This window comes from Mytilus trossulus, chromosome 7 (assembly GCF_036588685.1).
Source record: "Mytilus trossulus isolate FHL-02 chromosome 7, PNRI_Mtr1.1.1.hap1, whole genome shotgun sequence".
NCBI classification, from domain to species: Eukaryota; Metazoa; Mollusca; class Bivalvia; order Mytilida; family Mytilidae; genus Mytilus; species Mytilus trossulus.
Genome location: NC_086379.1, coordinates 43,128,027 through 43,144,359, shown reverse-complemented (window position 1 = coordinate 43,144,359; position 16,333 = coordinate 43,128,027). Strand labels below are relative to the sequence as shown.

The 16,333-nt window shown below is 32.0% G+C and overlaps 1 protein-coding gene across 3 annotated transcripts; it reads right to left on the bottom strand.

Annotated features, from left to right (window-relative positions):
- Positions 1 to 2,492: 2,492 nt before the first annotated feature.
- On the bottom strand, positions 2,493 to 13,261 carry LOC134725111 (ubiquitin domain-containing protein UBFD1-like). Of its 3 annotated transcripts, none has more exons than XM_063588658.1 (8): positions 13,177 to 13,261; positions 11,023 to 11,139; positions 9,019 to 9,165; positions 7,972 to 8,007; positions 7,159 to 7,334; positions 5,740 to 5,914; positions 3,215 to 3,297; positions 2,493 to 2,746 (listed from the first exon to the last, which is right to left on the bottom strand). In XM_063588658.1, the coding sequence occupies exons 1-8, from the start codon at positions 13,208 to 13,210 to the stop codon at positions 2,636 to 2,638; spliced, it is 879 nt and encodes a 292-aa protein (XP_063444728.1). In that variant the 5' UTR covers positions 13,211 to 13,261; the 3' UTR covers positions 2,493 to 2,635. The 3 variants fall into 3 exon arrangements, with proteins under 3 accessions (XP_063444728.1, XP_063444729.1, XP_063444730.1); XM_063588659.1 differs by having other exon boundaries at positions 11,062 to 11,139; XM_063588660.1 differs by lacking the exon at positions 11,023 to 11,139 and having other exon boundaries at positions 13,177 to 13,234.
- Between the last annotated feature and the right edge of the window lie 3,072 nt (positions 13,262 to 16,333).

The window sequence follows — 16,333 nt, the reverse complement described above, 5'->3', positions numbered from 1 at the left end:
CATTTTATCATTATTTTCGCAAATATATCATATAATTGTCAATTTTTTTTCTCTCTTCTTGTTATGATTTAACAAATATGGCTGCTCATTAAATGCCGTGTTTTGAAGCCGAGTTTTACAGATTGTCACCTTATAGTAAACAAATCACAAAAAGCATGGATATTGAGCACGTGTTTTACATGTATAATTAGATATTTGTTTATTTCAACAGATCCATGTGTATTGTGGTCACCGGATTTTTACGAGGAGGGTTACGCTCGGGTCACTATGCATACGGAAAATATGTCGGCGAATTGCTTCCTGGAAGCGAGCAATTAAAAATAAGTAAACTTCTTCTAAATGTGGACAAATTTTTTTTCTCTCTTCTTGTTATGATTTAACAAATATGGCTGCTCATTAAATGCCGTGTTTTGAAGCCGAGTTTTACAGATTGTCACCTTATAGTAAACAAATCACAAAAAGCATGGATATTGAGCACGTGTTTTACATGTATAATTAGATATTTGTTTATTTCAACAGATCCATGTGTATTGTGGTCACCGGATTTTTACGAGGAGGGTTACGCTCGGGTCACTATGCATACGGAAAATATGTCGGCGAATTGCTTCCTGGAAGCGAGCAATTAAAAATAAGTAAACTTCTTCTAAATGTGGACAAATTAAAGAATTTTCATCAGAAAAAAGTATATGTACATAAGTTGTATAATGAAAACTATCCATTTAGTCAGGCCTGGGGCCATTACATTGCAATGTAATGCATTACATTACAATTACTTTGTGATTCTTCCATTACAATTACAATTACAATTACATTTTTTCTCACATGTAATGCATTACATTACAATTACTTTGCCTGTGTAATGCATTTAATTACACATTACTTTTTCAATATAAAAACAAAAAGCATTTCAAAAACAGAGGTATATGTACATATGTATACAGTGTTAGGGGCATAGACTTCAAATACTGGTTTATGAATATGTCCATTGCACTTTATCATCATAAGTGGTTTAAATGTGATGCCATTAAGAGAACAGCAATCAGTTCTGTACACCTTTCCGGCAATACTTAAAAGCCTTTCTACAGGAGCTTATGTGTGGGAAATGGCTAATTACTTCATAGCTGTATTAACTGAAGGAGAAAGGCACACTGAATTTGACTTCCATTATTACAGTGCATTGATTGAAATTTCTTCACATGGCTCAGACAAGTAGATGTCAACATCATGTACTGCACCTTACCTGACAGTGTGTCTATACCCTTTGATTGAGTAGTAGGGGGCATGAAACTGACAAAGTCACTTTTAAGTTTCTTAGGTGGTGGTAACAAATAAATAAATTATCATAATTTTGTTTCTAACATTGATCACTTAATCATTAAGACATCATTAAGTATTTCAAGGGATATAATAAATGTGTCATTAAAGGATTAACTTGTGAAATGCCTAAGGGTTCTGTGAGGACAAACATATGTTGAGAAGATTTGATTGCAATAAAAACATTGTGATATAAATTAGGTGAAATAACAACACAGACAGGACCCAAACCACAGTTTGGTTTAAAAATGTTGTTTGATATATTCAATATTTCATTGAAATACATGTAAGGTGTGTATAGAATTATGAAATTTTCATCTTCATATTTTTTTCATTGATCTGTATAGTTTTGTTTGATTATTTTTTTTTATAAGATTTTTCAAAGACCACCTAACACCAAAATATTCCCATATCATATTAAACAAATATCAGAAACCAAGATCAAAGACTTGATATTTTTTACCATTTTATATTTCTTACCTTAATGTGTGTTTTAAAGATTGATGTAATTTATTTAATACAGTAATTAACTGTGACAAAAATGTTATTCCATACTTTCTTTTGTTTTTGTTAATATTTTATTTTTATTATACAATATTCATCAATTTTATATATTTTACCAATTTGTAATGAAAAGTAATGTACTGTAATGGAGGCATTACATCAATTTTTAACTAAAGTAATCATTACATTACATGTAATTGTAATGCAGAAAATGTGCATTACAAATTACTTTGCATTACATCCAAAAAAAGTAATATTACAATGCATTACAATTACAAATTACCATTACCCCAGGCCTGCATTTAGTTATAAAAACATATGCATATTTTTTTTTTAATTTGAGGTTTCTTATGACTTTAATAGCATTAAGTTGAGTCAAAATAAATTTATAGAACGGAACAAATTTTGGGAAAAAAAAGAAAAATGAAAACCCAATGCTCTAATTGCCCAGCAGCCTTGGCATAAAGACTTATTTTTTATGCTGTCATTGAACCAAGAAAATAATGTCCAGCCCTCGTACATGTATCTGTATTTTAAGGCAAAATGTAAATACTTTATTCTGCTACACCAGAATCGCATTGATATGTATAAAATCTTTCACATTTATTGCAGATGACACAAAATTGACAAGATAACTTCTGAAACCTTTTCAGATATAACATCAAAAGCATATCTATAGCTTGGTAAACGTTTTATTTTGAATTAAATTCAAAGAACGCCATTGTTTTTATCACAATCTGAGAACACCACAGGACAACAGTTTAACTGCCCTCCATGGTATATGGAAAGTAATGCCAATCCTATCACAATTCCTGCATCAGAATAACTGCCATTTTCCGAGAATAGTGTCTTTTATAGCATCAACATACTGGGCAGGTACCCAGTAAATCCAGTAATTTGAGGCTTCTGTCGGACCCAACTGTATACCCTATATAAAAAAATACATAATTTCAAGCAAGCAAATTGTATTATATGTAATTGATTTTTATTATTGATTCAATGATATTGAAATGTTGTTACTACAATCCTGTCCTCTTTCGTAGAGTTTGACCTACCAAATTTATAGACTTAATTAGTGGAGTGTATTGGAGTAGGATCTGCTTACTCTTACAGAGCACCTGAAATCACCCTAAGTTTTTAGTTGGGTTCGTGTTTCTCAGTCTAAAAGTTTATATGTTTTGTCTCGTGTACTATTATTTGTCTTTTTGTGGTTTTTCATTCTTTTTTGCCATGGCATTGACAGTTTTTCACTTTTGAGTTTTAATATCACTTTAGTATATTTTGCCTCTCTTTCAAGTCACAGTAGTATTTTTTTATTTTATGCTAAAACTGTTTCAGTCACTCTAATTATCTTTTACAAAAAAAAAACCCTTAAATACATAAGTCTTACTCTTACCAATATATGATATCCTTCATGACCAACAATGGCCTCACTGTGGACAGCTTTTATGGAATTCATTGGAAGTTTTTCTGTTCTTTCTAAAAAAAAAACCACATAAAATTTAATAATTGATATTTAGTGTTGATAACTGACAAAAAAATAGATAAAAATTCAGCAATATCAAACCTCTATTTTGTCATTAGTAACAACAGTTTAAAACAAGAGTGCACACACTGAATTGTCTCGCCTTCTTTACTAATCATTGATATTATGTTGATAGTCCTAAATATAAAGCTTTATTACAACTGTCACATAAACTTAACATTAACCAAGATAGCTAAACAAAGATCAAAGAACCATGCAAATGAGGTCAAGGTCAGATGAACCATGCCAGGCAGACATGTACAGCTATCAATGCTTCCATACAACAAATATAGTTGACCTATTGCTTAAAGTTTAAGAAAATTAGACCAAAACACAAAACTTAACACTGTGCAATGAACCGTGAAATTGAGGTCATGGTCAAATAAAACCTGTGGGATTGACATTAAGATCATAATATATTTCAGTACATAAAATGTAGTTGACCTTTGGCATATAATATTAGATAAAAAGACCAAAACTTAAAATTAACTTTTGACCACTGAACCATGAAAATGAGGTCAATCTACCCGCTAGACATGTACACCTTACAATCATTCCATACAACAAATATAGTAGACCTATTGCATAAAGTATGAGAAAAACAGACCAAAACACAAAAACTTAACTATAACCACTCAACCATGAAAATGAGGTCAAGGTCAGGTGACACCTGCCAGTTGGACATGTACACCTCACAGTCCTTCCATACACCAAATATCCTAGCCCTATCGCTTATAGTATCTGAGATATGGACTTGACCACCAAAACTTAACCTTGTTCACTGATCCATGAAATGAGGTCGAGGTCAAGTGAAAACTGTCTGACCGGCATGAGGACCTTGCAAGGTACGCACATACCAAATATAGTTATCCTATTACTTATAATAAGAGAGAATTCAAAATTACAAAAATTCTGAACTTTTTTTTCAAGTGGTCACTGAACCATGAAAATGAGGTCAAGGACATTGGACATGTGACTGACGGACAATTTCGTAACATGAGGCATCTATATACAAAGTATGAAGCATCCAGGTCTTTCACCTTCTAAAATATAAACCTTTTAAGAAGTGAGCTAACACCGCCGCCGCCGCCGGTTCACTATCCCTATGTCGAGCTTTCTGCAACAAAAGTTGCAGGCTCGACAAAAAGTATATGTTGAATAGTTTTCAAGTGCACTCAAAAGGCATCAAGTGCAACACCTGAAGGACAAACATAAATCATCAGTATGGAACTTGACCTTCATATTGAGACCAGCAGCAAGATTATGAATTAAAAAAAAATATCAATTGAATGGCTTAAAGCAAAGAAACAGCTGAAGATGTCCACAACTGCGAATCTATCAGCTCAACTGTTGTACATCCCTAAGTAAAAAGAAGGCTATCCCTCACTGGGTTAAAAATTATAAAACATGACTTTCTTGTCCAAAATAAGAATTGTCTTTTTGTGGATATCTTCTTTGCTAGCCAAGGGTTATGATCCACTCCTGCTCTCTTCACCCTTGGCGGATTGAGATAAAATTTCGGAGACACAAGGTAAGGATTTTAATTGGTTGCAGTCAAAACTCGCTGCATCCAATCAAAATAGGCCTATAACATGATCACGTGTAAATGTAGAAAGTGTTTGTAAACAATTGCCACATGTTTTTTGTGCAACAAGCTTTTACATCCCTAAACATACGACTATATTTAGTGAAAACTTGAATGTTTTAATCAACAAATAGAAGTTCCTGTGTATGTGTCATGCACAAATGCATGAATGTTGAATTATGCTTTCATTTCGGCTTTACCAAGTGTGTAGAATCTAGACGCTACCATGTTTTTACCTCCAAATTGAAGAGTTCAAGTGCTACCATTGGTCAAGACTAATGTATTCGGAATTGGCTTGATTTTTATCTTCCGATAGATGGCACAACATTGTTATCACAAATGTTGGCTCAACCCGCCAAGGGTGAAGAGAGCGGGAGTGGATCGTAACCCTTGGCTAGCGAAGATGGTGGATATACAAGTTATAATTTTGCGGCTTGCCAAAGTCTGCCAAAATTTCTATAGAAAATGTTAACTACAATGAACATTGAAAATAGTGGTTTGCCTACACACACAAAATCCACAAAAAAACTGTTGTCAGAGAATAATAATGAATCTTTAGTATACTCTAAATTTTAGATGGTTTTCCCGTTTGAATGTTTTTACACTATTTTTGGAGGCCCTTTATAGCTTGCTGTTTCGGTGTGCGACAAGGCTAGTTAGGCTACATGTTGAAGGACATACCTTGACCTATAATGGTTTACTTTTATAAATTGTTACTTGATTGGATGGATAGTTGTCTCATTGGTACTCATACCACATCTTCCTATATCTATCTAACAAAAGAAAAGTCTATTTGTGTTTCTATCCCTACCTTTTGTACCTATCCATACTTGGTCTAATTCTAATTTAAACGTTAATCTAACTTTTCCCCCAGATTTATTGCACATTCCTGCTACTGGGGTTGGTGGCAGTGGTTCTTTTACATTTTTCACTCCTGGCAATGCATCATCAGGCTTCCCATATTTGTCTAATACTTTCTTATGTTCCTGAAATTATTCACTTGTAATGAATATTGTTTTACTAATAAAATATGGTCCAGTGTTTCCCCTGGACCTTTTAGCATCATGGTAATGTGGTGCTATATTTCTTAACATGATGCTATCTGACTTGATTTTCTTATATTTTGTGTTATGGATGACCATCATCATGTGATGCTATACTTTTTTGGAAACATGATGGTAAATGTGCATTTCAAATCTCCTTTAATACCAAGATGTTATATGAAATATCTGGGGTAGAACACTGTGGTCCATAGCAAACAAAAATTAAAGGTCAGTCCTAGAATATACATTGATTCAGAGGTTGTGGACAATATTGAGTGTGTTTGTTCTTGCTATTGCTAAGAAAAATGCTATATTTCAAGGTCATATTTCTATACCTTTTCAACTCTTATACTTTTCCCCCTAACTTTAATAGATGCAAGTCTTCGTGTAGTCATGCATTGCCTTCAAAGCTTATAGTCTTTCAATCCATTTATACAACTTAACAATTCTTGAGTTTGGCTACTCAGTTGAGAGCAGTTTTGCCATGTTGGTTTATTTGTAATAACATTGTGGAAAAGTGACACATTCTACTTTTCTGATATTTTGTAAAATCAATTGCCCCAAATTTTGCAAGCTGTACATTTTGGCAAATAAAAAAACTTGAAGTCAAGTATACCAAAATTGAGCATATCAGCTTCTGAATAAAATGCTTTTCCCTCTCCTATTATCATGCATGGAGTTCATTCAAAGACAGAGAATTGCAAAAGTTTGGTCAGTCCTTCATAACCAATAGAGCATGCCTCTGCAAAAAGATATTTTACTATCAAATATAACCCAGGGACTTTTATATATTTGTAAACAGTATATTTGTTCACCTAATAAGTCTGCTTTATTTCTTTAACCATTGAGTCCCTCAAAGATCATATTTTCTTTTGTGCTAAGAGCAATTTTTTCTAAGTTGATGTCAAAATGCCTGCTGGCGTTAATCAATCTGTTTTTACATAGCTTGAAGAAGTCTTAACCTTAAAACATGCTACATTCAATTTTATGATAAATAATAGGTGTTAAACACCACTATCAGCACGATTGGTCATATGTGCAAGCCGGTTTTCATTGGTGGAGGCTTGTCAATATTACAATTAGCAAACAAAATATTTTCTCACTAAATAATATTTACACACATTTTCTATATTGTGCGTAATATCAAGCTTATAATATATTTCTTTTAATTGATGGTTCAGTCTTACTTTTAACTTTGATAATGGTTCTTTAGAACTTGTTTCTGACTTTGCGGCTTCTTTTATTTCTTTTTCTGACGGCTTACTAACTGATAATACATCATTTAACGTTGATCCCACTACCATTACTTTCGCCCCATTGGTTACTTTTAGATCATTTAATGTTGACTCGTCTTTAGCTAACCCTGAAAGTAAATATGAAAATTTGACATATATAAGTCTATTTCCTTGGTACAGGTGAACAATAAATTTAAATTAAACTCCATGATGTGAACCAACGCCTGTGTGAATCATTTCGATAGAGACCCTGAAGTAGATACCTTGGTATGCAGGGTTGTCAAATTATGCAAATGAATGCAACATTAAAATAATACTCAGAATTGACAACAACACTTCAAATGGTCTGCAATTTTATTTGCTTTGGTCTACATGTTTCGCCTGCAAGGCAGGCTTCATCAGGACAATTTTTATACAGAAATTCAGAGTATTATAATAAATTTAAAGGTTAAAAAAGTTACACCTTTTCTATAGGGTAAAATAACCACAAAATCAAATATCCATTGATGAAAATTTATACCCTTCAAAAAATGAATCCTCAGAACTTGTAAGTTAATAAAGTGTTCAAATTTTAATAAAAAGGATTTTTCAAAATAAATCACAAAATCAATTTTCTTTCTGAAGGTTGGTGGTTTTAGTAGATAAAACTCATCTTTAATTTTGTTTAATCTAAAAAATTCTGAAACAGATGTTCAAAACTGTTTATTTGTTTTGTTGAAGCAATAAGTTAGTCATATTTTAAAAGTTAAGAAAGCAGTACTTTACCTTTAAACATAATTTTCTGCATTGCTGATGGTACACCTGAAAATAAATATTTTGTTTTATAAATGAAACTTCAATTTGAAAACACATTCATAAATTTCTAATCATCTGACATTTATTTCAGTTTACATGAAATCAGAGTTTGCGAAATCTTTTTTCCCCTGGTGGTCCTTGAAGAAAATCTGCTGGTCCTTAACTATTAATCTATTGAAAAATACTAAAATTGTGTCAGTACTAGGAAAAAATTTTGTGGTGAAATCCGGAGGACTGACATTTTTCGCAAACTCTGCATGAAATTTGGTTTAGACCATTACATATTATTTTCTTTTTCAATACAGCTTTATTCTTACAAAAGAAGACTGACTGTAATATGTGATTGTGTCCCTAGTACACTGATGCCCCATCCGCAATATCATTATGTATGTTAAGTGGACTGTGAAAATGGGGGAAAATCTCTAATTTGGCATTAAAATTAGAAAGATCATATCATAGGGAACATGTGTACTAAGTTTCAACTTCATCGAAAACTACCTTGACCAAAAACTGTAACCTGAAGCGGGACAGACGTCCGCACAGACCAGAAAACATAAATTGTGATAATTGCCATAAATGGGGCATAAAAACAAATTTCATGAATTTTAATACATGTATCGGACTACTAGCAAGATTTTTGGTCAATCTTATACCATAAATATAAAATGATACTAATTCAACATAAAAAGTAAAACTGCAATTGGATGGCTTGCAATATTAGATGTCTTTTTGCATACTCTTTATTATTACTTAGCTCAATACTGCTTTACAGTTTACCACCATTGGCAAAAGAAATTGGTGGTCAGGGGTTTAAAACCAATTTTTTTTAATTTTTAATTTTTCAATTTAATTGTGTGAACGATTCATGGTGTCAGGGGATTGGGGTTAGGGGAGGGGGGGGTGAACCACCTCTTTTTTTGAACTGGTTAGATCCACACCTGACCATTACATGTTAAGAGTTTAACAATCAACTAAGCCTTTACCTGTTGTCAGATTTGAAAATGTTATCTAACTCACCTGTTAGTGTTTCAATATGAGATTTTAATTTAGCAATAGTTTCATCAATTGGAAATGTTACATCATATTTTTGTTTGTTAAATATCACTTTAAAGTCTACTTTTTGTCTTGTGTCGATAGAACTGTCAGATTCATTTGTTGTTACATCTGCAAAAACAAAAACAATCAATTCAGATTTAATTCATTACTAATGAGGGATGTGTCACTGTTTAGTGTTTTGTGTTTCTATCTTATAAATTATATGAACATGTATGTATGTTCTTTATTTAGTATAGGTAACACCCATAATATATAATTGATATATATATATATATAGAAAGCAAATTTACAGATCTAACATTGTTTGGGTTGATGTTTAGACGAGTTGTATATATATATATATATAAACAACTCGTCTAAACATCAACCCAACAATGTTAGATCTGTAAATTTGATAAACAACTCGTCTAAACATCAACCCAACAATGTTAGATCTGTAAATTTGATAAACAACTCGTCTAAACATCAACCCAACAATGTTAGATCTGTAAATTTGCTTTCGCAAATTTTTGGTTCTTCCCTCGACAGGATTCGATTCTACCACTGTATTAAGTGTAATACAATATGTTAACTTATCCACTATGACAGTTCAATATTTAAAATTAAACTGTTGAGAAGGGATACATATCATATTATCCAAGACTTAGTGGTGGAATCTATTTCTCTCATGATTTTTAGACGATATGCAGCCAAACTTTTTAATTATTACATTGGTTGCAAATGAATTCATTAATTTCCCAGTGAATCAAAAACTAATATTTTCACATGTGAAATAAATATTATTATTTCACTTGTGATACAACAATAGGCCTGGTCAAGATGTCAATAACTTCAGATCAAAACAAATTGTGAATGCATAGAAAAAGATTAAGTTCCTGAAATTTTCTACTTTTATCCATAATAAAAAAAGTCATTTGCCAATGTAATAAAAAGAATAACTAATCAAAGAATTCAAATATCAAAATCTATCCAGTCTTTACACTTATATATAATTAACCACAAGTCAAACGGCATTTGCTTGTAAAATTGCTTTCAGAGTTCTTCTCTACAAGCCAACAAAATCCAACTAAAATTTTAAAATATTGTGGACTCAAAAAAGATAATAGTGAAGGCTGATATTCAACTCGTGACCGAACAACACTGATAACTAACTCATGCGCTATGTGTGAATTACTTTGTTGTTTAAGTCACTTGTTGAATTTTTTTCTCTATTTAAATTCTTTGATGAGTTACTCTATAATTAATCTCATTTCTCAATTCATACCTGTATTTTGGGAAAACTTATTGTCATCTTCAGATGTATTTGTATTTAGGTGATATGTTATAATTAATCTCAAATCTCAATTCATATCTGTATTTTGGGAACATTTATTGTTACCTTCAGATGTATGTGTATTCATGCAAGATTAGTAATTAATCTCGTTTCTCAATTCATACCTGTATTTTGAGAACAGTTCTTGTTATCTTTAGAAGTACATGTATGTGTAATTATGTGATATGATAATTAATCTCATTTCTCAATTCATACTTGTATTTTGAGAACAGTTATTGTTATCCTCAGATGCATGTGTATTCATGCGAGATTATTAATTAAATCTCCTTTCTCAATTCATAACCGTATTTTGGGAACAGTTATTGTTATCTTTAGATGTATGTGTAGTATTGTGTACTGATGTGATAAAATAATTAATCTCAATTCTCAATTCATACCTGTATTTTTGGAACAGTTATTGTCATCTTTAGATGTATGTGTATTCATGTGATATGATAAATAATCTCATTTTTCAATTCATACCTGTATTTCGAGAACAGTTATTGTCATCTTTAGATGTATGTGTATTTATGTGATATTATAATTAATCTCATTTCTCAATTTATACCTGTATTTTGAGAACAGTTATTGTCATCTTTAGATGTATGTGAACTCATGTGATATCATAAATAATCTCAATTCTCAATTCATACCTGTATTTTGAGAACAGTTATTGTTATCTTTAGATGTACCTCCAGTATCTTCTGATTTTTCTTTGTTTTCTAATTCTTTTTTCTGTAGATCTGTAGTTTCAACTTCGATGTCTTGCACTATATAAAATAACATTTACTGTGTATGGAATAAGATTTTTGTTTAATAGTGGCTGGATTAACATCATTAACATGACCAGAACAGCTTGAGACAAACATACTATTTTTTTCAATTATATATACATGTAAAAGCTGTAGTGAACTATATAGAATAAAGTTTCCAGTAATATCGATCCTTTTTCAGGTTTTTAAAAAGTACGTTGGTACATCATGTATATTATATGTGTATTTCCTGTACCCACATGAAAGTGCAATTACATTTGTTTACTAACCAAATTTCTGGTCTGTTGGTGAAGTTTGACCCATCAGGTTTTCTGAAGGTATATATTATCTTAAACATATCCTTGATAATGGAAATACAAAGTTAATTCTCTAGTTTCTTTGATATTAAAAAGGACAATTTATTGTATGTTTCAAAATTTATTGATACATGTATAGATTTTTAAGCTACTTTTTTCTCTCTCACTAAAATATACTTCTAGTTGCTACATTTTGTACATTGTAATAAGCATGATTAGTGAGACCTCATTTGTAACACCTGTTCCACAAAGTTCCAGTAAAATTTTGAAGTCCTAGTGGGAAATGTAGGACATCACATGATCACTAAAGAAAAGTGGTTGTTGTATGAGGACAATAGTTTTAATGAAGTATATCTTGTAGGTCAAAAGGTAAACTGGACCCCTGTTGTAGTAACTTATGGCTACACTAACAACAGGTACTTGTACGGCCTAAATCCTGCAGTCAGTTTTCAGTCTTAGTGATTTAATACTTTGGACAAGATTTGTGCATCATGTCATGAGCTTATTCTGTATTACAATGTATAAACAAACATAATTTAGCACCTATATATCCCTACTCAGTTCTGTCTACTGAATTCCATAGGAAACTTAAGGTACCAGCTCAGTTTGTCAAGAATATGATATCTGCACTAGTACTGCCACTATGGGGACAATTTACAGATACATTTTATTTTGTGATTTTGTGGCATTTAAGTGTTATCTGTTAATATAATTGGTCATTTTCAGTACCCCGATTTCCCAAGAAATACAAGAACCTTTGTATAGTATCCTAAAATCAAACTACATGTAATATATCTCATAAACAAGATTTTTTTATGTGTTGTGCTACATTTAACAATATTAATTAAAGATAATTCGTGTTTTTTACTCAATAAAAGCGCAATTTCACCTCAAGATTTCGATTTGCATGTCTTGTATACTAAATGTAACATCTGCCATATGTTTTCAATACAAGACATACAAATGGATTTTCTGAAGATTGACCAAGATTGTGTGTACTTTAATCAATAATGTACGCTTTTAACTTTATAATTGTATGTTGTTACACTTATTTAACACAGTATAACACCATAAAAAAAAGTTGATATAAGGATATATCAGTTTGTTTTGGGGATATTACGTTGTTCTTGTATTTCTCGTGCCGAGTCGTGGTATCCGGCAATTTTGTAGTGAATCGAAGAACTTGTATAACTTGTTCAATTAATGTTGATGTGACAATGGCTCCAAACCGTTGGTTCCATGTGGAGCTTTAGTAAAAAGGTTGCATACATCCAATATTATGAAAATGTCTTTGATCCAGTACATTTTCATAATATTGGATGTATGCAACCTTTTTACTAAAGCTCCACATGGAACCAACGGTTTGGAGCCATTGTCACATCAACATTAATTGAACAAGTTATACAAGTTCACAGAGCAACACATAATTTTCTGTTCATCACATTGAATTTGTTGTTTCATTTCCCCATATGAGCAATTGCTATTTTCAACATGATTATTATATAATGCTTGTAACTATTTGTTTGAAGTGAGCAACCCTTAGTCCAAAAGTGAAACTTCGGCAAAAATTCGGGAAAACTGAAATGACAAGACATAAAAAAAATAGCCGAATTTTAATTTATATGAATATTTTTATGCAAAATAATTTTGGAAAAAAGGTAGCAATATTAAAACAATGATCTCAAATCATTAATCATGACATGCGGTCGAGTGATGAACCTGATTTAAATCATTTTACCAGTTTTTGAAATTTCACTTTCTTCAGACGCCATTGTTAAAAGATGTCGATAAGGGGAAGTAACTTCCAACAGAAATAAAATGTTTTTGTTACTCTGTATACGTTTACAATACATTTGAACGTTAAACATTAAAGTAAAGTATTTTTTTATTTAAAGTCGGGTTGCATATATATATACATAACAACAAAGAACATGAACTCTTAAGAGCTCTTTAATAATACTGTAGTTTTCAGACTTATATTTTGACAATGATTGATTTTATACTTCCTTAATTGTATTTGACTTGACAATGGTAGGCTTTCTTTTTCAGGTTCAACTTGATATATTGAGATTCCTAACAAATACGATCGGTATAAATCTACCATCCTACACACAGGCACTTGTCTCAGAAAAATTTCCTATTATATTTATACCTAGGTAGATCTAGGGATATAGGATTTTTTCTCTCAATCTGAGACAAGTGCCTGTTATTCTACAATAGGACAATGATTTGTGCCAGTTTTTCGAACTGATCCCTATTAACTAAATTTATAAACTTATTTTAAGAAAATCCGAATCAATGCTAGCACTGCACCACAAGTTTATAAGTTTAGATATTACAAATAGAAATATGGACAAATTATTCAAGTACACCGTCTCGGGTTCGCTCGACTAATAGTGACTCAGCGCACGAATATTTAAAAAAAATAAAGCCGTTGTTTAGAACTTTTTGTAAACAATAAATGCTAGCACGTCAAAGAAAAACAAGTGAGCTATTTATGTTTTAAATTTTCGTACAACACTCTCTTATTTTAAAGTCTGTGGGTTTTCTACAAAAATCTTTATTTTATTTGCCACAACCCCCCTTTTTGATGTTAAATGTAATGACATAACAGTGGCGGATATAGAAATGTTCATAAGTGGGGTCCCTCTAGCTGCCTAAGTGGGGACCCGTTTCCGTGACTCCCTATATAATCAACCATTTTTTTCTCAAAAGGGGGGCCCGGGCCCCTCCCCCATAAATCCGCCTCTGCATAATTAATGATAATGCCGCTTTTTTTGCACGAACTTTCCCTTTGAAATATGTGCAAAACGGCCCATCCTATCTATTTATTTTTGCCGGTTTTTTTTTTATTGCAAATTGAAAATTTCGTAATTCACAAGCGTGCAGAAGGGGGTCATATTAAAATCTTAAAGCTGTGCAGATCTTAAAAGTCAAGCACAGAAGATATAAAGTCCAGCGCTGTAGATCTTAGGTCAAGCACTGAAGATGTAAACTCAAGCAATAAAAATGTAAATAACATATTTAAATCATTAGTATGAAATCAAACAGACATATGATAATCAATATCATACGATTTTGAGAAAAAAAAATCGTCGACTGTAATATAATGTTTAAATGTTACACGACATAAATAATCAAACGGCCCGCAGGAAAAGGGGGGGGGGGGGGGGCTCGGTGGCCGAGTGGTCTAAGTAGTTACTACTGTAATAACTAGCCAGTCAACACTGAGATTGTGAGTTCGAACCCCCGCTCGTGTGGGTACAATCGACTCCTATCTTATGTTCTTTGCACTATCGAAGGTCGGTTGTTTCCCACTGGCACTCCGGCTTCCTCCACCAATAAAAACTGAACGCCACGATATAGCCTATATGCGGTGCTAAAAAGCGGCGTTAAAACACCAAAAAAATTCAAAAAGTCAAAATCAAACGGCCCGGTCACGGTGACTGTGATTTATAAACACTGAAATACTTGCAAAAAATCATTTTCGGAGGTAATTGTTACCAATTACAGTTAAGGATTTCTTATTATGAAAAAAAACCCATATGAGACTCAGAGTAATCAGTCAGTAAATATTTCCTTGTTTATTGTCATTTTAAGTTATTTACTTTTTCTCTTTAGAAGCAAGCAAACAAAAACACAAAACACTTCTCCTACAGGTATTGTTGAATAAGGAAACTTATAATCCGACGTTTTTTTTTAAGACATACATTTTATTTTGTAAACATGGTAAAGGAAGTAATGTGAGTTTCGCCAAACATTTATAATTAGAGTTATATACACTCTAGATCTCATCAAGAGCCTGTTAGTAAGTTATTTTTATTCTTATAGTTAGAATAATCTCACATGAACAAAATACAGTATTAATACATTATATAGAACAATCTATCAAAAAAAAAAACCCACAAAAAAACCCAACCACAACAACAATGAATTCATGTGCTATTTTTTCTGTGATATATGATATATATGTTGTCCTTTGATACGTACAATTGTTTAACCAAGTTTTACATTTGAGAAAAACAAGCAAAAATAAAAATGTAGTAAGTGCCATTTAAAGTTCTCATATCTTGACTTACATCTAGAAATTGATAATGGGGGTCGATTAAAAACACTTTACGACAAAATAGACGATTTCATCTTTCCAATTGTGTACTTTCCATTTCTTTGAAATTCTTCCAGAGCCAGCTTTGAATGAGATCCAAGAAGAAGATGATGAAATTTCATTAGACATACTGAATACATTTGGATCCGTTGCGAACGAAGAAATGATGAAAATGAAAACTAGAAAGTTAAGTTTCTTGAAACAAAATAAGGACATTTTGAGTAGAGTGAAAGAAAACGTACTGCTTAAAGAAAACAAGTGGTCCCGAAAGTTGAATCGTGTGGATGAAACACAGGTAGACTAAGTAGCAACAGTCCTGCAGCACCTGCATACGGGGTAAATATCTCCCAATTGATACGATATTTCCGTCTTTGCATTCTATATTCTATTTATGAGTTTGACTGTCCCTCTGGTATCTTTCGTCCCTCTTTTAAGTTATAAAGTAAAAGTTAAAAAAAACTTGTGTATACACGAGTAAGGATTTCATACATCATCGAATCTGAGGTGTTAGAGATGCCTTCGAAGAAACACGTTCAATCATGTTTTCACGTCGTATATGACTAGCTGGAGAGGGAAAGATTGCTTAGATTGTTCATAAAAAGACCATTTTTGTGCATAAAAGAAATCTATGAGACAGAATCTGGAAATAACATTTGAGAAGATAGGTTAAATAATATGTTTTAAGAAAATAAAAATAAAAAAAAGTGTCACCGAACTGTTTTCTCTCTACAAGTAAAAAATGAAAAATTTCCCTGTATGTCCAGTATTATGAAATTTTGTACGAAAAGAG

Bases quoted from the DNA above. Each gene is read 5' to 3' on its own strand.
- LOC134725111 (XM_063588658.1), bottom strand. From the start codon at position 13,210: ATGGCGTCTGAAGAAAGTGAAATTTCAAAAACTG. The intron at 8,008-9,018 runs GTGAGTTAGATA...ATTTATTTTCAG, and splicing joins TCATATTGAAACACTAACAG to GTGTACCATCAGCAATGCAG. The intron at 7,335-7,971 runs GTAAAGTACTGC...ATTTACTTTCAG, and splicing joins GCAGAAAATTATGTTTAAAG to GGTTAGCTAAAGACGAGTCA.